The sequence below is a fragment of the Vulpes vulpes genome, chromosome 13 (assembly GCF_048418805.1).
Source record: "Vulpes vulpes isolate BD-2025 chromosome 13, VulVul3, whole genome shotgun sequence".
NCBI classification, from domain to species: domain Eukaryota; kingdom Metazoa; phylum Chordata; class Mammalia; order Carnivora; family Canidae; genus Vulpes; species Vulpes vulpes.
The window spans coordinates 96,077,655-96,098,069 of NC_132792.1; the positions used below are offsets into that span (position 1 = coordinate 96,077,655).

Genomic DNA, 20,415 nt, shown 5'->3' on the forward strand with positions numbered 1-20,415 from the left:
TCACCTCTTTGGGACCTTGGTGGCAGTGTACTTATAGCCCAGTGTGAATGTCTGACAGGGTTGGCTCCTGTTCTCACATTCCCTCTACCTAGATGTTAACCTCCTTGAGAACAGGAATCACTGATGTGGAGATGTGTGTCCTTAGCCTTTGTGGATGGTGATAAGGGATTCAACACAACAGTCCGAACCATTCTGGCAAAATGAAACATCACGATGGAGCATGAACAGAGTTATTGATCCACCCAGGGCCTTGGTTAATGAGTTGTTTGGCTTATGGTGCTTTGGAATCACAGGCTGTCCTAAGGCTCTCCCTGACTCATCAGTGTGGCGTGTGGCATCCAAGAGGCCTCCCACAGTGACCATGCATCACTGAAGGAGCCAAGGAATGTGGTAGCCTTTCTTCTATGTTGCTTTCAACCCTGCCTGGCCATGTGGGCGAGAAGAGGCAGAAAGGGCACTGGCAAGGAGATGGCCAGGGAGCAAGAGAGAGAGCACATAGGGAAGCCCAGGGAGGGCTGGGTGGAGCAGAGGGAGCTGAGTGCCAGCTGTGGGGACAGGGCACAGCCCTGGACATGAATCATGGAGAGCAGGGTATATCTCATTTTTAGGGCATTTAGGACTTATATTTATTAACACCTATCATTGCTGTATTTAGGATTGAATTTGATGCTTTTTAGGTGCTCTGGCATGAAGTTGGCAGACTTTGAAAGGGGTCTTTGGTGGAAAGAAACATTAAATGTATTTAGTCAGAAGTAAGAACAGTCATTGGAGAGTCTGTTGGGATCTGGACAGTGCAAGATGAATGCAAAAGTCAGATGTGAGGGTTAGTAGAGGAGATGTGATGACCAGGAGCAACCAGACAAAGCATTTTGGATATGGAATCCTACTGTAGGACAGAGAGAGAGTGGGTCACAGAGCAGAGAGCATGCTGAGGGCAGCCTAAAAGAGGCTTCACACAGTCACTCAGCACTGACCAGGGTCTTTCTGGCCTGGGGCAGGTCCAGACACACCTCAGTTCATTGTACTTCACTTTATTGCACTTTATAGACATTGGATTTTTTTTACAAATTGAAGGTTTGTGGCAACCCTGTATTAAATAAAAGTCTGTTGGCAGCTTTTTTCCAACAGCATTTGCTCACTTCATGTCTCTGAGTCCCATTTTGGTAATCCTTACAGTATTTCAGACTTTTTCATTATTGTTATATTAGTGGTGATCTGTGATAACAACTTGCTGAAAGCTCAGATGGTTAGCATTCTTGAACAATAAAGTTTTTTTTTAAATTAAGGTATGTACACTGTTTTTTAGACACAATGCTATTGCACACTTAATAGACTATAGGATAGTATAAGCATAACTTTTGTATGCACTGGAAAACCAGAAAATTCCTCTGACTTGCTTTATTGCAATATTCACTTATTGTTGTGTGGAACTGAAGCTGTGGTTATCTCCGAGGTACGCCTGTTGTATACACCAGAGGGTGAATTATAGTCCCTGTCCGTGTAGAACCTATTTGGTAACAAGGGGCTGGATTTGCAATTACGGTTACAGTTGAGCAAAGTCCTGTGGCACAAGTCTGAAGAGTGTGCTCTAGGAGGTGAATGGGAACTAAGCCCTCACTGGAGGAATTTCCTACCAGAGCAAAAGAAGTGCTCTGTGCTGCGGTTCATCTCACAACTGAGGTGAATTGGAATGTTCCAGAAATTTTGATATCATACTCTTCTGTGCTGTTTAATCTGTTTAAATAACTGTTAAGGAAGAAGAGGCTTTGGAATTAGGATGATGGTAATGTTAATGACAGATTTTAGCCAGTAACTCTATTTTCATTTTTTCTTTAGTGTCAAATCAACAGTGCCTTGACTTCTTTCCATACGGCTTTGGAACTTGCGATAGATCAGAGAGAAATCCAACATGTCTGTCTGTATGAAATTGGTAAATATGAAATGTGTGTCTAGCTTCTTGTAATGAAATGGCATTAATGCATTCAACTTATGTCCAGCTGGATGTCCAGCTTCCTGTTGTGAGTCTTAATGCATTCTTGTGCACGTCTGTATTATTAATGCTATTCACTTTGGATTTTTGTAAAATGCTTGCTGCCTTTTGTGATAATAAGACTGTTAGGACAAGCAATGATGCTTATCTCAGTGTTTGTCACTATTGCTTTAGAATTTATTCATTCCTTACAACATTTTGATTTTAGGATAATAGGTCATGTTAAAGGAGTTGACTAAAACTCATTTTTTTAAAAGATTTTTATTTATTCATAGAGACACACAGAGAGAGGCAGAGACATAGGCAGAGGCTCCCTGTGAGGAGCCTGACGTGGGACTCGATTCCTGGACCAGGATCATGCCCTGAGCCAAAAGCAGATGCTCAACCACTGAGCCACCCAGGTGTCCCAGATAAAACTCATTTGTAACTACTTTATTTGACTGCACATTAGAATCCAAAACTATGCTTTCCTTCCCTTCCTTCCCATTCCGGTGTTTACCTGGGAAGAGAAATATGGCCTGGGAGAGAGTTGGGCATGTGGGCTCAGTCCCAGCCCTTCCACTAACTAGCTCAGAGGCCTGGGAAAAGTTACGTAAGCCTCATGGTTGCCATGAGTGTTGAGAAGTGCCTGTCCTAGCTGTGGTGAGGTTCAGATGAAGTAGGAATGAGCACCAGGTGGGATGCCCAGCACACAGAAGGCCCTCCACATGTGTCAGCTCCTTCCTTATGCTTCTCCCCTCCTGCAGATAAGTTTATAAGCAGCCATGGAAATACATATTTGCTTACAGCTTTCTCCTTCCTGTCCCAAAATTGTTACTATGAATTTTTTGCTGACTGCACTAGAATTCTCCCATCCTGTTATTTTAGCAATTCCACAATATTTTTATATAGCAGTTGCTCTATCATGCTGAGGAGAATCAACACACAGTTGGGTTTGAAACAGTAATGATACAATATAATAAGGGGTTCATGCTGTTAGGGTTTCAGCCCAGTATGACAAGGTTACGTCACACAGAACCTAGAAAGGGAATAGAGGAACCAGAGAATGGAGAAATGATGAGGTAGGGATGCAATCAGTGGGAAAATTGGAACTCCAAGGTCCTCTGCAGAGAAGGGAAGAAGAAATGGGGAATGCTTAGGAGGCATTTGCCACCTGTCAGGTCAAGACCCTGTGATGCTTGCCACTTGTTTATCTGCTGTCGTCATAATTTTGTGTCAGGGTTTTATTTATTTATTCATGAGAGACAGAGAGAGGCAGAGACATAGGCAGAGGGAGAAGCAGGCTCCTTGTAGAGAGCCTGATGTGGGACTCGATCCTCAGACCAGGATTATGCCCTGAGCTGAAGGCAGATGCTCAACCACTGAGCCACTCAGGCGTCCCTCTTCTTGAATACTTTTAGTTTTTTTTTTTTTAAGTACAAGCTTAAAGATTGGGAACTTCCCGGTAAAATAATATTGTGTTTTAAGCACCTGTTATGGTTTAGAGAGAAGAGCTGAAGTAGAATCCAATGGAAAATAGATTTTTATGTCATCAACCCTGGTGGAGCTCTGGGTAACAGCTATACTGTAGGATGGAATATATTTCAAAGAACTCGAATTAACACCTAGATTTGGTGGCCTTTTTTGTTCTTAAGATATTGTTGCCTTTTTTTTCCTTCCACTTTTATTGAGTATAATTGACATACAATATCTTAGTTTTAAGTTGTGTGACATGACCATTTGATACCTGCCTTTATTGCAAAGTGATGATGATGGCCTCTTTCGGCGCACCATTTCAAGGTCTGTGGCAGGATGGAGGGTTACACCTGAAGGAGGCTTGGAAATGATCAAAACCTAAAGCTTATAAGGCTTAGGAAGGTCAATCCAAGAAAGAACAGTCATAACTCAGGCTTCTGCACTTTCTGTGTCCCCTCCACCTCTACTTCACATTTAACTCTTCATAAGATGGACACAATTAGCCCCAATCTTTACTATAAACTATGTCAACTTCATATCTTATCTCATAGAATTTGACATTGGATTTTCTAGTAGTGTGGATCCCTCTCATCCCTGTACTTCAAAGGCAGTTCCAAGGTGATACAAATACTTCACAATACACCAGATATCAGAATCTATTATGGAGTGATATTGTGGACAGGAGAGAGCAGTGGCCTTCACTCCTGGGCTTTTTCCTCTCAGTAGCTCTATGGCCTTGAGCAAGTCACCAATCTCTACAGGCCTTAGATTTTCTCCTTGGTAAAATTATGCCATCACCACCCTAGGAAGCCCCTAGTAGAATTAGAATCATATCATGTGCCTGGCATAGGGCTTGACACATGGAAGGGCTTAGGCAATGGAAGGTAAATTTCTAAAATCTAAGATAGAATTCCTCACATTCTCGTGGCTGCCACTCTTTACCGAAGGCCTGTCTCATGGTGTTTTGATCCAGGAAAGATGTTTCTGAGCTCTGCTGTCAACCTGCAGAGGAAAGGCAGGCTAGTACTTAGTTTCTTACTGGCTTGTCTCCACTTCTCACAGGGTTTGAGAATTAATAGTAATCATTAAGGAGCTCCGTGAGTGGTTGAAGACTTTTTGAGGTAGTCACTATATGCAGTCTAATGATATTTTGCTGCTTTTTCTGTGTCTGTGCCTGCTCTTGGAGAAGTTCTGCTGCACTTAGATTAATCTTACAACCCAAATTGGAGTGTAGGAGGCAGATTATTTTCATAGGAATCTTTATGTTTCACAATACTGCTGGGGTTTTTTTTGTTTTGTTTTGTTTTTTGTTTTTTGTTTTTTTGTTAAGATTTGGGAGGAGGAGGGGCAGAGGAAGAGGGAGACTGAGTCTTAAGCAAAGCCTAGTGCAGGGCTGAATCTCATAACCCTGAGATCATTCATGACCTGAGCTGAAACCAAGAGTCAGTCACTCAACCAACTGCCCCCCCGGGGTGTCCCCCACTCTACTGCTTCTGTACTGCTTAATGAGTTGTGAAATCAGAAGTGCCTTGTCATATTCAGAATATCACACTGAAAATACTTATGAGACAGAAGACCATCTTTAGGTTTTTCAGGTAGTGTACGTGCAGTACTCAAAGAATCAGTATTAGATTCCCAGCTTAAAGGTGGGGTGTAAATCACTACCTTAGGGTCCCATACTAAAAATATCTTTTTCATAGGTTGGTGCAGCATGATAGAGCTGAATTTCAAGGATGCGTTTGATTCCTTTGAGAGGCTAAAAAACGAGTCCAGGTGGTCCCAGTGCTATTATGCCTATTTAACTGCTGGTGAGTAGCCCATTTGTACCCTGAGTTCTGTCTCCCACACACGTTGGCCAATGGGAGGACGATGGCAGGAGGACGTGGTGTTCTCCTTGCTCACTTCCCCCCAGGATGTTAATGTTTTGTACAACTGAGTAATACAGCGTTCTCGGACCCAGCTGAACACTGCAGTCCTGCACACCAGCTCCCCATCTGGGCTGTTGGGTCACATGCTCTGTCCTGAAAATGCTTTATTATAATTGTGAAGCTTTCTGTGCATTTTGCCCTAAGCAGCCTCAGCTTATCCTATTCCTTTGCTTTCTACAATATGGTTTTTAGTCTTTGAGAATTTAAACAATTTTTAGGGAATTTAACATGTCTCTGAAATTGTGTTAATATTTCTGTTTGGATTGTTAGTGCCCTGGTAACAAAGCTGCCTAGATTTTGAGTAGTCAGCTCCAAACTTGTTTTACCTATTAACCTTGTTAGATTTACAGTGTGGTTTTGCAGAGCATGAGGTATTTGAACATCATTTGGCAGGAACACCTGTAATTGCCAATATGAATGAGCGGTTGGCTTTTTGTCCTCTCATCAGAAGATGAAGATGTACTGCCACCTGGTGGACGAAAGGGTTGTCTGTGCCCCGAGGTATCTTACTTGCCATCATTATGTACCCAGTGGCTGGCTGTACGTTTTCTGCCTCTAATGGTGACCTCTCCTTGTCCAGCCATATAAGTGATTCTTTTACTTAAAGTTCAAGACTAATCCAAACATAATTTAAAGTTTTAAGTATCTCCTTATTTCTCTATTTGGATTTAGTGAAATATTTCCTGTCATTCCAACCCCTTAAGTGATCTATTTAAAAATGAGAGAATTAACAGTTGCATGTCCTGGATGTTCAAAAATTGCCGTCCATTAGGAATCAGTATGAAATCCCTTTATACCCACACTCTTTACTGTAATCCCCGCAGGGCACCCGTTTTTGTAAGGCTCTGTAGCTGATGTTTGAGTGGATTATTCTCAGGATGCTGGTCAGGCTACTGTGTTTCACACCTTAAGAGTTGTTGTATAGAACTCACATGCCTCTCAGATGACAGTGGCAGCTATTTACTGAGTGGCCTCCGTGTGCCCAGCACATTGAGGAGTGGGTGAACTGAAAAGCAGAGGTCTTCATGACAACCCAGCAATTGGTTGTTAATGTGTTATGGACTCACACAGTCAGTTGTGGGCAGCTGTTTCTTTTTTAATCTTTGTTGAGCATAGAACACAAACAAATGTACAGTGCAGCTATGTAGAGGAGCATTTATTCTCCAAATACTGGAAATCCCAGGATCATAACATGCTGTAGGAGCTGATAGAGCATGAAAGCTTAGTCTCTGCCTTTGCTAAGGGGGTTTTGTGCAGATGGTAGGATGTCAAGAGCTCCACCAGAAAGAGTTCATGAGAAAGGGATGGCTCGCTTCTGTTGTGCTATCAGCCATTTTGCAAGAGCTGCCATTCGAATTGGCCCTAAAGGTACATGTTGACAGGCAGAGATGGGAGGGGCACTCGGAGATCAGAAACACTGCCACCAGGGGCTTAGTTTCTTGTACTGTTCAGTTGTAGTAGAATGTATGTAACATAAAATCTACCACCTTAACTGTACTAAGCCTTCAGTTCAGTGGCATTACATCCATGCACATTGTTATACAACCATCATCACCAGATTGTGTGCAGACTATGAAAATCTTATCATCCTCCAGGGCTCAGCCTTACTCCTAGATCCTTAAGATTTTTCTGATCACTCTAAAGAGAAATCTCTTCTTTTCCTGGGCTTTTCCAAAAGCACTTTGGTTTTCCTACCCTTGAGGCTCTTATCATCATATACACTGTAGCTATGGGATTATGTGTATATCTTATTTCTCCAGCTGAAATGGACATTTCAGGTTTAAACATGTGTTTCTTCTTCACATTCTTGCTGGTGAGTTGTAGGTGGTAGGTGGCCAATGAACATGTGTAAGACTAATTTCATGACTTTCTTTCCAGGCACAGGGATATCCTCCACCCATCATGAAACTTCATGATCTTCTTGGTTCCTTGCTGTTCTTTCTTAGATTCCTTTTGAGTCCACTTTCTGAGCATGTGGGCTCCTGCTAGACTATACACTATGATAATAGCTGGGACTTTTGTCACATCTAAGACTATTGCCCAACATGAGGACTAGGACCGTGGTTTTCCTATATGTCCCCACAAAGCTCCAGGAACCCAGTTTGCTGGGAAATAGTTGTTGAATTTGTGGCATAACAATCAACAGGATGGTGCAGGCCTTTGTGTAACAATCTTTAGAAACATGTGCTCCCATTTTTTCTTTGGTAACATTTTCCAAGTACCATCAACCATATTTTTCCCCTGATGCTTAAGGAGTACAACAGTGGTTTCTTACAGTTTGTCAGGGAGCCACTGGTGATGTGGACGGGGCCCAGATAGTCTTCAAAGAAGTTCAGAAACTCTTCAAAAGGAAAAACAATCAGATTGAACAATTCTCAGTGAAAAAGGTATGTTGGAGCCAATTTATCTGGTGTGTTATTTATGATGGGAATTTGTAACTGATGCCACCTCGGACAGGTTTTAGGAAATCCTCATCAAAGCTGGCAACTGACTTGCCATGCAGCATGCACTTTGCCACTATGGAGGAAATTTACTCCCATGGTCATAATTCTCCTTTGAGTATAAAGTGCTTATTTTGCTGCACATGATTAAAGCAGTTGTTACTTGTTTGAGTGGGTGGACACATGATAGACCATGCAGAGCTAATGAGCCTATCCAGAGAGGAAAAGCATTTTTCTAAAGAGAGAGGATTTCAGAAGAATAGAAATTGTCAGAATCTAGGCAAGAGATATATGAACTATTGGTTCTCAATCTAGTGAACACACCACATTTTGACTTAATCAACAACAAAAGTATGTATCAGATTTACCAGTAGAAAGGCCCAGGACTGTAGGGACAAAGTCCCTGATTTATTCTACACTTTTAAAAATAAAAGCCGAATTACTGTGGATCACATGACAACTTGTCATATCCTGAATTTTCCATGATTTTAGTTTGTTTTTAACAAGTGAACAATTGATGACTTGGTATGAGTATAAACTAGATGGTAATGTGGAATGCCACTGAGACCACTGAATAGAAAATTAAAAAGTCAGTAAAACCATAACTAAGAAGCATCTAGTATTACATCTTCCCTATGAACCCATTCCTTATTACTTGTCACCCAACTTTTATAAGTTCTTTTGATTAAACTGAAATGAATCCAGTTTGATCCCAAGTTGTCTGAATGCACCCCAGATCTTGATTGTAGATGGAGTTGAATAATGAATGAAAGGCATATCTCCCAATACATGAAAAGTTAGAAAGCAAAATTTTTTTAGAGCTAAGTTCTTATTTCTAGCTTTGTTGAAGGGAGGTTGTTCATGTCAAACAGGATTCATACATTTTTTACTGTCTCCCAAGGATATGTTTTTATTTGAATTTGTTTGCCCAAACTTAGCCTGCTTCTTCTACCCACTTGCAGGCAGAGAGGTTTCGGAAACAAGCTCCAACCAGAGCACTCTGTGTGCTGGCCTCCATCGAAGTGCTGTACCTGTGGAAAGCCCTTCCCAACTGTTCCTTCCCCAACCTGCAGAGGATGAGTCAAGGTAAAAATAAAACTATACACATCAGCTGGTTCCTTCGGTTGCTCATGGATGTTCGCTGATTCAGATCTGTTGTTCTTGGATGGACGGTGTAGTGATGAAGAACGTTACTTAGGTGATAGGCGTAGGCAGCACCAGAATGTATGAACATGTCCACATTGTTAGTGGTGTGTGGTGAGGCACGCAATGCCGTAAGCATCACTGACTGTATAGCCCTGGGGGTTGCTGAAAGCATACATTTTGTTCCTAACAAAAGCCCTTTGTTGCATATAGGTTTGATTCACATGTATTAAAATGCACAGATATTCAGTATATGGTTCACTGGGTTTTGGCAAATATATACATGCTGGCGTACACCAACCACCACGGTGAAGCTCCGGAACATTTCCAGCACCCTTGTAATTTCCCTTGTGCACCTTGTTGGTCAGTCCCCACCCCAAGGCAACCACTGTTCTGACTTCTCTCTCCCACAGATTACTTTTGCCTGTCCTTGAACTTCATATAAGTTCAGACCATGTGTAATTTTTATTGCTTGGCTTCCTTTTTTTGGCATAGGATCTGTGGGAGTGATCTGTGGTATAGCCTATATCACTGTTCATTCTTTCCACTCGCTGAGTGGCACTCCAGCATCTGGCTATATCTGCACCACTCTATTTATTCTTTCTCCTATTAATGGACATTTGATTTGTTTCTGGTTTTTTAGCTATCATGAGTAGAGCTGCTACAAACATAAGTATACAATATTTCACTGGAGTAAATACCTAGGAGTATAACTAGAAGCCTAGATTTTTTGATTCATGTATTAAAACAAAACATAACATAGGACCAGGGCACCTGGATGGCTCAGTTGGTTATGCATGTCTCAGGACATGATCTCAGAGTCCTGGGATGGAGCCCAGGAGCCCCGTGTCGGACTCCCTGCTTGGCGAGGAGTCTGCTTCTCCCTCTGACCCTCCCCCCAATCATGCTCACTTGCTCTCTCTCAAATAAATAAGTAAAATCTTGAGAGAGAGAGAGAGAGAGAGAGAGAAGCATAGAACCATACGTTATGATAAATATAGTCTTCATAAAGTCATTTTTCTTAAAGCTGTAGGAAAAATTCACAGAAAGAATAAACTAAATCTTCAAGTACAATAAAGCTTTATTGGTTATTAATGAAATATTGTAGCATTTTTAAAAAGGCTTAATAGCAGACATTTGATGCCATCAAATATGGCATACTGTTTAGTTTGGTCTATACTGCTTTCTAGGTAAGTAGGAAAGGCTACAATATTGTCATAGCCATTTTATAAATGAGGAAACTAAAACTCAGAACAGTTACATGACATGCCCAGCTCCAATCAGAACAGGTGTCGCCGTTACTGGTCTGAGAGAAGCACATTGAGTGACAGAGCTTTATCCTCTCCTACAGCTTCATCTTTAGGAGCATGATGAGATTTATGTCATATAGCTAGAAGTACGATTGCAGCATGAGACTCTTATGTTAAAAACACATACATCCAAAAAATGATTTTATAGAAATGTACTCTTATTCACATATATGCTGCCCTTTTTCAAAAGGGGTTTAATATTAATATTTGGACTTAAAACTGGTTTGTTAGTCATTGAAGAAAATTCATCAGATTTCTCCACAATCACACTTTTTGATCAAATAAAGAATATTATCCATTGTATCACATACTTTTATCATCAGACTTCCTTGTAGGCACCTTTTGCTTATTCCCCTCCCCCAAAAGGGGTCTCCCTGCAAAGGTAAAAACTTTTGTCAATGTTGATATTCTAGAGATCAAAGGAATACATCTCCAAAGGAAGCTGTGTGCAAAGGCCCTGTAATTGGAGTATGTAACCCTTCTAAAGGGCATTGCTTGAAAGAAAACAGAATTTTCTTGGATACACAAGTTCTGCTATGTCCATTTCAAAAGGATATGCATAATTTTAAACCTATCCCTAGTTGTTGATACAAGCATGGAGTATCTACCAATATCTAACTCAAAGGAACAATACAGAATTTTAAGTATTCTTTGTAATGCACAATTGCAAGATCCTGTAGAGATAATTCAGACACAAATGCAAATATCAAATAGGCAATAATCTGCAGCCACAAGAACGATTATCACCTAATGTGACTACATATTCTTGGAACCCCTTTCCAGGTATCGAAATAAAGAGCAAAGATGTGGTCATAGGGAAAGGGAGGCTCTTGAGTAAACATGATATAATTCTTTAATATCTTTGTTAAATATTAGTGCAGTTTTGAGATTGATTAGTTTCTATCATTCCCCAGTGTTAAGCAGCAATAATCCAAATCTCTTCAGCTGTATAAAGTGCAGAGATCTTTATAGAGAAACAGTTAAGTTCTAGAAAAAACTGTTAGTGGATGGTTAATTTAATGCCCATCCAGCTTTGTGCATTCAGCTTCTCAGAGTCCCCATCTGCAGCTCCCTTCATGAGCAGATTCCCTTCATGAGTTGGATTTTCACATCCTTGTCTTATGCTTTTATTCATAGCCCTTCCTCCATCCATCCTCCCCTATGCACCGCATTCTTCCTCTGCATTTTGTTTATTTATTTATTTATTTAGAGAGAACACAAACAGAAGGAGGGGCAGACAGAGAAGGAGAAGCAAGCTCCTTGCTGAATAGGGAGCCCAACATGGGGCTTGATCCCAGAACCATGAGATCATGACCTGAACCAAAGGTAGATGCTCAACCAACTGAGCACCCTGGTGTCCTTCCTCTGTATTTTAAAGATGTTTCTATATATCCTCAGCACAGTGCCCAGAGTGATCCTATTAAACTGTTGCATGTCATTTTGCAGCTTAGAACCCTGTTGTTTCATCTTGTTTAAAGTAAATGTCCAAATCCATTCAGGGGGCTATAATGTTCTGTGATCTGTCCACCACCTGCTCCTACCCCATTGCCTCTCACTGCTCTTCCCCCTTGCTCACCAGGCTCCAGCCACACTCATTACTGTTCTTGAACACACTAGGTACATGCTGGCCCCAGTGCCTTTGCACTTTCTCTTCTTTCTGCCTGCAAATGCTCTGCTAAACATCCACATGGCTCCTTCACTCATTTCCTTCAGGTCTTTACTCAAATACCATCTTTTCATTGAGGCTTAAACCGTACCTTTCTGACATACATGCATACCTCCATCCCCCATCCTGACTTTATTTTTTGCCTTAGCACTAACACTTCTTTATTTTACTGATTTGTCCTTTGTATCATCTATTTTGTCACTGCTGTATTCCAAGCAAGCACCTAGAAGTGCCTAGCACGTGGATTTTCAGTTTATATTGAACGAATGAGTACATGCATGAGTGTTCCACTTTCCTTGACACTGTTTCCTTAAAATCTTTTTTTTTTTAAGATTTACATATTTATTTTAGGGGGAAGGGCAGAGGGAAAAGAGAATCTTAAGTAGATTCTATGTTGAGCATGGAGTCTGAGACCATGACCACAGATGAAACCAAGAGTCAGATATGTAACCCACTGCAGTATCCAGGCACCGCCTGGGGTCTTTTTATGTGGAGGTATTCTCAGCCTAGCTTTTTGAGGCAACTTCTGCTTTTATAGGTTCAGACTCTATTGTTAACATTTACCTTTTTGCTACTTGCCAAACTCTTTCAATTACTTGTTTTGGAACTTTGAACATTTATGTGTATATAAATATATATGCATACACACAAATTTATGTGTGTGTGTATATATATACACATTTATAAGTATATATATATATACATATATATATATATATATATATATATGTATATATATATACTTATTAAGTCTTCCCAAATCTCAATATCTCTACTGGTCCATAGAAACAGTTACTTCCTTTCCTCTTCTGTTAGCTCCACTATGTTTCCAATTTCCCTTTTTCATTTCCTTGGAAAACTTCTGTAACCTTCCTCCTACATGTGTGTCCATTCTGCACAGGAGATGGCAAGCTTCTTGAAGTGGAGGGATCATGTCTGGTCTCTCCTCAGTGACCAGTGCAGTGCATCAGTACAAACATATGAAGGTGCCCACCGTATGGCTTAAGACAGTTGTATAGAATTCTTTGAAGTACTTTTTAGAGTACTTTTAGGTTCATAGCAAAACTGAGCACAAAGTACAGAGAGTTTCCACATGCAACACCCTTCACTACCGGGTACACACAGCCTCCCTGGCCATCAGCATCCCCCACCTGATTGATAACGTTTGTTACAGCTAGAGAACCAACACTGACACACCGCTAGGATTTAGTTGTACATTAGCATTCACTCTTTGTTTTGTACATTCTGTGTGATTTGACAAATATGTAGTGACCTATATCCACTCTTAGGGGCAGTATCATATGGAATAGTTTGCCCTAAAAGTCTTCTGTCTTCCATCTGTTCCTCCCGCCCCCTGGCCTCTGGCAACCACTGATCTTTTATAGCCTCAATAGTTTTGTCTTGACCAGAGTGTCCTATAGTTGAAATCATACGATCTGTAGCCTTTCAGATTGGTGTCTTGTTCTTAGTAACAATATGATGTAATTTTGAGTCTTCTTGTTGCTATGACATTTGATATCTTTGCCTTTCTTTGAATAGGGATGAGTAAGAATACTGGATCAGAAAAAGGAACCTTCTGAGTGTCAGGGGGCAGGATCTTGAATGGTGAATAGGTCACTAAACAATGAAATACTGAACTCTTGATGATACTTAAGAAATTAAGTGAATGTGTATGCTTTCTGCTCTTTTCACTTCTCTTTAAGCTTGCCACGAAGTGGATGATTCATCTGTTGTTGGATTAAAGTATTTGCTTCTTGGTGCCATACACAAATGTCTAGGAAACTCAGAAGATGCTGTTCAGGTAAACCGTTCACTGCTGTTGTTTCAGCTAAGGAAAACGAACTGTGAAGACCTGTATGTGTGCTTAGGAATAAGAAAAATGAAAAATGCGTTGAACAGAACTAAACCTCTCCCTTTGCAGTGTGAGCTCTGGCCCCTATGCTGATACAGGTCATCTTCTCAGATGCCAGAAGATGATGGTTAATGGTAGTTTTTAATGTAACTTCAGATTTTTAGAATACTTCTTTACATACAGGCTTCTTTTCTGGCACTGGCTACTCATCAAAGATGACAGGCTCATTTGGAGGAGAAGGAAATGAGGATGCAGACAGTTTTAAAGGAATAGAATGAAACTTCATAGTTAGAGAAATAAAAAAATGATAGGTGTGTCCACGTGTTCACTTTTCCAGTCTCTGTAACTACAGATTATTGATGTAGCACTGGAGGTAAGGTCTAGAAAGTTAGTGTAGGCTCTTCTGGGTACACATTCATTATTTTCAAATATACTTGGGAGGGATTTTTCTGAAGCTTTTGTGTGGTTGGATGTTTTGAGGTATACCCTAGTGTTATTCTGATTACTTGTTGAAAGAGTTTATGTACAGTAGTAGGGGCCTTTGACTTTTAAATCCTAGAGTGTTGATGCACTTGTATTATAATTTTAAATTTTTCAGTGTAGGGTCATAATAGTTATTATACAGCTCTAAATAGCCTATTTTAAATCACTTTCTTAGGTATCAGCAAGCAAAATGTGTGTCAAGAGATGGTTCTTGGCTTGCAGGCTTTCTGTTTGAAATATTAAAATGGTATGTTCAGACTTTGAGATCAGATAAAGATGTTTTTGACAATACAATCAATAGAGGCTAGTGTGTCGACTGGAGAACTAAGTAACACAAATTGAGCTGACTGATGGGTAGCGTAGCCTGGAGGCAAGCATGTAGGGGACTTCAAAGTATGGATGAGGATGGAAGGGAAGAAATAAGGATGCAAAGAAAAAGAGAGAAAATCTGATCTAGAATACAGAAATAACTCCCCCCTTCTGCCTCCTAAAGATAGGATGAACCTTAGGTAAGGAAGTAAGTTAATCCTGATAATATTTGTATTATTTTCAGTTTTTCCAGCGAGCTGTTAAAGATGAGTTGTGTCGTCAGAATAACTTATACGTTCAGCCATATGCTTGCTATGAACTTGGCTGTCTTCTGTTAGACAAACCAGAGGTAAGATCTTACCTAGTTTCTTAAATGATGTTCCTCAGCAAAAAAAATGTACAAGTAAGAAGGCACAAAGCATCATCCTTCATTTCAAGTCAGTTGATTAAACGTAGTGGGGTTTTTATTTTTGTTTTTGTTTTCCTTGATTTCATGTAGAATGAATCCAAGAAGCTACTAATTCTGTCTTAATGTGTTGAATGAGGTCATTTCTTTTCTGGAATTAGAAGTATAAATGTAGCTTTTTGGACCAAAACTCATTTGAGGGGGAAATCACTGCCTTTTTTAGGATGGTATGAGATATGCTATAGGGCAGCTTATTCAGAAGAACCTGAGATTGCGTTATGGTTCCAGTTCTCCATTTACCTTGTGTAAGATACTGGTTAACCACATACCTTCCTGCTAAAAATGTAAGACAGGATAAAAAAATACCTGCCTTTCCAAGTTAATTGAGATTATGGTGAGAATAAATGAGGAAGATATGATGATTGCTTCAAAACTTTTAGAATATCATAAATTTGACAATTACTATTGTGTATTTAAGTACACTGCAGTTTTGTTAAAAAAAAAAACCCAACTATATTTGCTTGATACTTTCTTTTAGAAGCTCAGTTACATAATAATAGCTTTGTAAAATTATGATTTTTAGTAAATTCAATTCTACTATAAAATATATGTACTTTCTAAAAGTTGAGCTAAATCAACAGAAATATGATTCTAGCCTAAACCTTAGACAGGTAGCCTATCTTGTCAAAGATAGGCTTTTAATTGGTAAGTCTTTTTATTTGAAATTCTAACTTTACGAAAATAGAAAAGACAAGTCTTGTGAATTTTGGTAGAAAATCATAGCACTATATTCTTTATTTTAAGGAAATTTTTACTCTTAATGCAGCCTTAACATATATACTTAAGATATAACAAGGCTGGTCTGTTTCTTGAAAAATGAAGTTGATTCCTTCAACCAGTAATGCCTTTTAGAGGAGATCTAACTTACTGGTGTCGGGTAAACTTTTTAATGATCATCAATTTTAGGTTGTTCAGTAAGATCTTAAGCAATTATGACTCTTTTTAAGTTGTTCTCTCTTACAGAAGAGTGAGGATCATGCACAGTTCTTTAGCAGTGCCTTGATGCGAACTTACGAGCATCATTAAAAAAAAATGGGGTCATTCAACTTGAATGAGCAGTTGACTCACCTCTGTGTCTACTGGGGTTGTTTCAGTTAACCTGTCCTTTTATGTTTTCTGTTTGAGTATGTATAAATGTAGATATTAAGAGATAATGTGTTTTTCTTATATTCATAGACTGTAGGAAGAGGCCGAACTCTACTTCTTCAAGCAAAGGTAAAGATACTGCACCTGCCTCTTCCTAGGGGCTTCTTACCCTCTGTTGTATCCACTTAAGTCTTAATTCAAGAAGTTTTGTGAGATGATTGTTCTGATGGATATTTCTGGAAAGAAAAATAATAACTAATTGATTCAGTGATCCATGAGTTTTTCTTTTAAGATTTATTTATCCTAGAGAGAGCGAGACAGAGAGAGAGAGAGAGAGAGAGAGAGAGCATGCTTGGGGGAGGGAGGGGCAGAGGAAGAGGAGGAAGAATCTCAAGCAGACTCCCTGCTGAATGCAGACCCTGACGCGGGGCTCAGGCTCAGGACCCTGAGACCATGACCTGAGCCAAAACCAAGAGTCGGATGCCCAACTGACTGAGCCACCCAAGCACCCCCTGATTGCTTGATTTTTAAGTGAAATTTACCAGTATTCTAAAAAACTCATGAAACTGCCCATCTTGCCTTACAAACACACTTCTTGCTTGAGTGGGAAAATACCTTTTGATTTCATAACTACAATCTCGAACGAAAAATTTCTAATAGCAACTTAGATTGAGCAGAGTTTCAGACTACCATTTCAAGCATACCATGAAGAAAATTTTCCAGAGACAAGCATTAATGACATTCCCCTGGGTGTTAAAAATGAACCCAGAGTTTGAGGTTTGGGAAAGAAGGAAATCGAGTGGATAGGAAGCCGTTGGCAGGAGTGTTAGAGATTTTACTTTGGGAAGCACAAAACCATGCAGTTTATCCTGCAGTATTTCAGAAAGCTTGTCTAATAGAGTCCATAAATATCTTTCTTTGGTCTTACAGGAGGATTTCTCTGGCTACGACTTTGAAAACAGATTGCATGTCCGCATCCACGCTGCTCTGGCTTCTCTGAGGGAACTGGTTCCTCAGTGACAGACACAGGGTTCCTGCTCTGACCCTCCCCACCAGGTTCTGCACTTTAAATAAAAGCAGAGGACACAGCTCTTCCGAAGACTGGCTCTTCTTCTGAAAACCACCTGTGCCAGGGGCACATTTTCCCAGTTAGGCTGACATATTAAAGATCTCCTCTTTTAAACATATAGCTAAGAAGTAATAATAATGACGATTCTAGTAATTATAACTAACCACCTGGGGAGAGGGTTAAGTGACCTTGTTCAAACATTTTAGTTTTGTGATTTATTATTTTTAAAATAAAATCAAACTAAATATTCAACTTGTGATATTCTAGGAACGCCTCCCATAAGCACACATGTGACTGGATAACACTAGGAGGTACCTGGAGAATTATCAACAGTATTATGACACAGCGTTTATATTGTGTTTTGAAAAAAAAAATAAAAGTGCTTTCTAGTGTTTTACTTTATCCTCTAACTTGTGAATAGCATAGCACAGATATTTTATCCCCATTGTCTAGACAATGAAACTCAGGCACAAAAAGGCTAATTGACTTACCCTAGTTGATTATTTCCTGTTATCAGTGGAGCGATAACTAGAACACAGATCTCCTGATCACAGATGGAATATTCTTGTTTAAAAAAGTTAATAACCCAGAATTTTGTTTTCCCTATTTAAAACACAAATACTCTTTGGCTGAAGTTGTGTCATAAAAAAATACTTATCTTCACATTGTCCATAAAATGTTTTGAAGTAACAAACCCCTTTTTTCCCTCCCTATGAAAGCCAACCAAATAGAAGCCAATAGAATAGTTTCACAACCTAAGGTAGAACTATTTTGCTAGTTTATTAGAAAGGCTAGTCTATAGGCTAGACAGATAATACCTACATTTTAAGAGGATTTTTTTTTTGTGATAAATTGTCTAATTACCAACTTTTGGAAATCTTTTAGCAAATTACTTTGAAAAGGTTATTCTTGAATGAACACAGGGTTTAAAAGCCTCAATATTTGCTGGTGAAGGATTTGCTGGGCTGTTGCCAGGATTTAATCATTTTCTCTTTAGCTCAGGTTATTCTATAAAGGGAGTTCAAAGTTAATTTTTAATCCTTCATTGCTAATTTTTATTGTCATTTATTTTATCTCTTTGTCCAGTACTTCACACCTGTGGTTTGGAAGAGTCTAAATACCTCAGCCACTTAAGAATTTCTGCTATAATTGTGTGACTATCTTGGCTCAGACTTAAGACTAGACTTTTTAAAATTCATATTGAGCTAAAGAGTGTCCTCTCTGGGTATCATTTATTTACATATCCTTTTAGCTGAAGCATGATCTCATGTGATGTCAGTACTTTAATATTTCTTTTCAAAATAAAACACAGAAGCAGCTAGAATGTTGACAGCCCTAATCTACTTAATCTGGTTTTGAGGAAATAATAATTTCTTTGAAAGAAAGAATTATTCCTCACTGACTTTGACTAAAACTGTATTCATGATTCCTCACTTCCAAAGTGTTTATTCTTTCCTTCTGGTGTGAATCCTGCATGGATTTTTGACACTAGGCAGAGAGAAAAGATGGCTATCTTGCATTCAGTGAATGAGTAGATCTGGAAGCCAAGTAGATGCTTTCTTTTCTTTTCTTTTTTTTTTTTTTTAAGTAGATGCTTTCTGAAGAGAAAATTTGGTATTAAAAAATATTGGCTCCCTAATCTCATCAAGGCTTAAGGGAAGAACATCATCAATCTGTTAAATATGGCTCTTACCATTTTGTCCTCTTTGGCTATATCATACGAGGCAAACTTCTCAGTTATGATTGTGGAGCATTCTGCATCCTGAAGCTCTTGCTTCAGCTCATACTTACTTGAATTTTCAGTTCAAATATTGTTTGAACTATTACTCAGTATTCAAAGATTATATAAAGCCCTGTACTTTAAAATTTAAAAGAAGTTTTTCCTACATTAACTACTTTAAATATTTATTTGTAATCTCTAGAGAGACTTCAGGATTTCAAATAAGTTTGTGTCCACTTCACTTAACTGAAGACAGCTTTACCACACCACTTCAATAGTCAAAGAGGAGGTTTGTTTATAAATGGTCTCCTATGTTTGGTGCAGGATAACCCTTGTGGTTTATGTCTGTTAACAAGGTGGTAGAGTATGGAGATGGGGTAGATGATGATTCTAAAGTCTCTAAAATAACAAACCACAGTGCAGGTATATGATACCATTAGACAGACTGAAGTCTGAGTACATTTTTGAGTTGAGTAATTCATGACCTTTTTTCTGGCCTGCGTGCCTTGATTTATCCAGCCTGTGAACTGTGATTTGCCTGGAAACTTAGCTTGGTGTAAATTGCTCTTTCCCCCTCTTGGATGAAGAAAATAATCATATAACCAGAACAATTTGCATCTATGTGTGCTTTGTTGGCATCATGCCCTACTTCCCCAGTTCTATTTTGGAAGCTCTCAAATGGATCTTCTAATTTATGAGTGTCAAATGTATTTTTGTATTAGATTTTGCCTATGAGGAGAAAGATCTCTGATGTATATTTATGTACTCCGAACACATTTATAATTTGACACACTTTGGAGGCATGGTCTAATAATGTAATATATGTACCTATGTGGTGAAAACATTTAAGATTTTTTGTTGTTGTTAGGTTAGGGGCCTTTGGATTTTAGCACATGATAGCTAAGTACTTGGCCAAGTGAAGAAGTATTTCAGAGATCATTGAAAATTAGGAATTTATTGTTGCATATTGTACAAGTCAATTATTTATAGAATCTGCACTTTTATATTTCTGCCAGCTAAAAGGACATATCTGATTTTTAAAATCACATGTATTTCTTTGCTGTATAACTTTCCTAGTTGATTGCTTCCTTAAGCAAATTATAGTGGGAAGTATACAAATATGGCTCTGTACTTATGAAGATACACATTCATAGTCATGATGTACTGTTTGGTATTTTGTACACTTTTTAGAATGCTGTTGGTGGTGTATTTTGTAGGAAAAAAATGGTTAAGCTCAGATCATCCCAAGAAGACACATAGTAGAGGGAGGAGACTTAGAAGCTAGGAAAAGGAAATCCAGAAAGAAAAGGATGGCGGGTGGTGAGGGTTGGGAGAGGAGAATGGGAAGTTGGTCCCTTCTTCTGTAAAGTGTAAATCATCCAGTGCACATTGTACTTGGCTTTGTGAAAACTAGTAAGGGGACTGACTAAGTTGTAGCTCCTCGTTGCCTGGGGTATTTTAACTGGGTGAGCTCTGGGTTACACGTTCTCCAACCAC

General features: G+C 39.3%; 1 protein-coding gene across 2 annotated transcripts in view; it reads left to right on the forward strand.

Annotated features, from left to right (window-relative positions):
• TTC39C (tetratricopeptide repeat domain 39C) overlaps window positions 1–20,078 on the forward strand; it is a 110,995-nt gene extending 90,917 nt beyond the window's left edge. For both annotated transcript variants that reach the window (XM_072735103.1, XM_026006525.2), the window contains 8 exons: window positions 1,837–1,930; window positions 5,146–5,253; window positions 7,651–7,760; window positions 8,777–8,900; window positions 13,637–13,734; window positions 14,822–14,926; window positions 16,220–16,258; window positions 17,060–20,078. In XM_072735103.1, the coding sequence (XP_072591204.1) occupies window positions 1,837–1,930; window positions 5,146–5,253; window positions 7,651–7,760; window positions 8,777–8,900; window positions 13,637–13,734; window positions 14,822–14,926; window positions 16,220–16,258; window positions 17,060–17,149 (768 nt within the window). In that variant the 3' untranslated portion in view covers window positions 17,150–20,078. The remainder of the gene's footprint in view (window positions 1–1,836; window positions 1,931–5,145; window positions 5,254–7,650; window positions 7,761–8,776; window positions 8,901–13,636; window positions 13,735–14,821; window positions 14,927–16,219; window positions 16,259–17,059) is intronic.
• The last annotated feature ends 337 nt before the right edge of the window (window positions 20,079–20,415 follow it).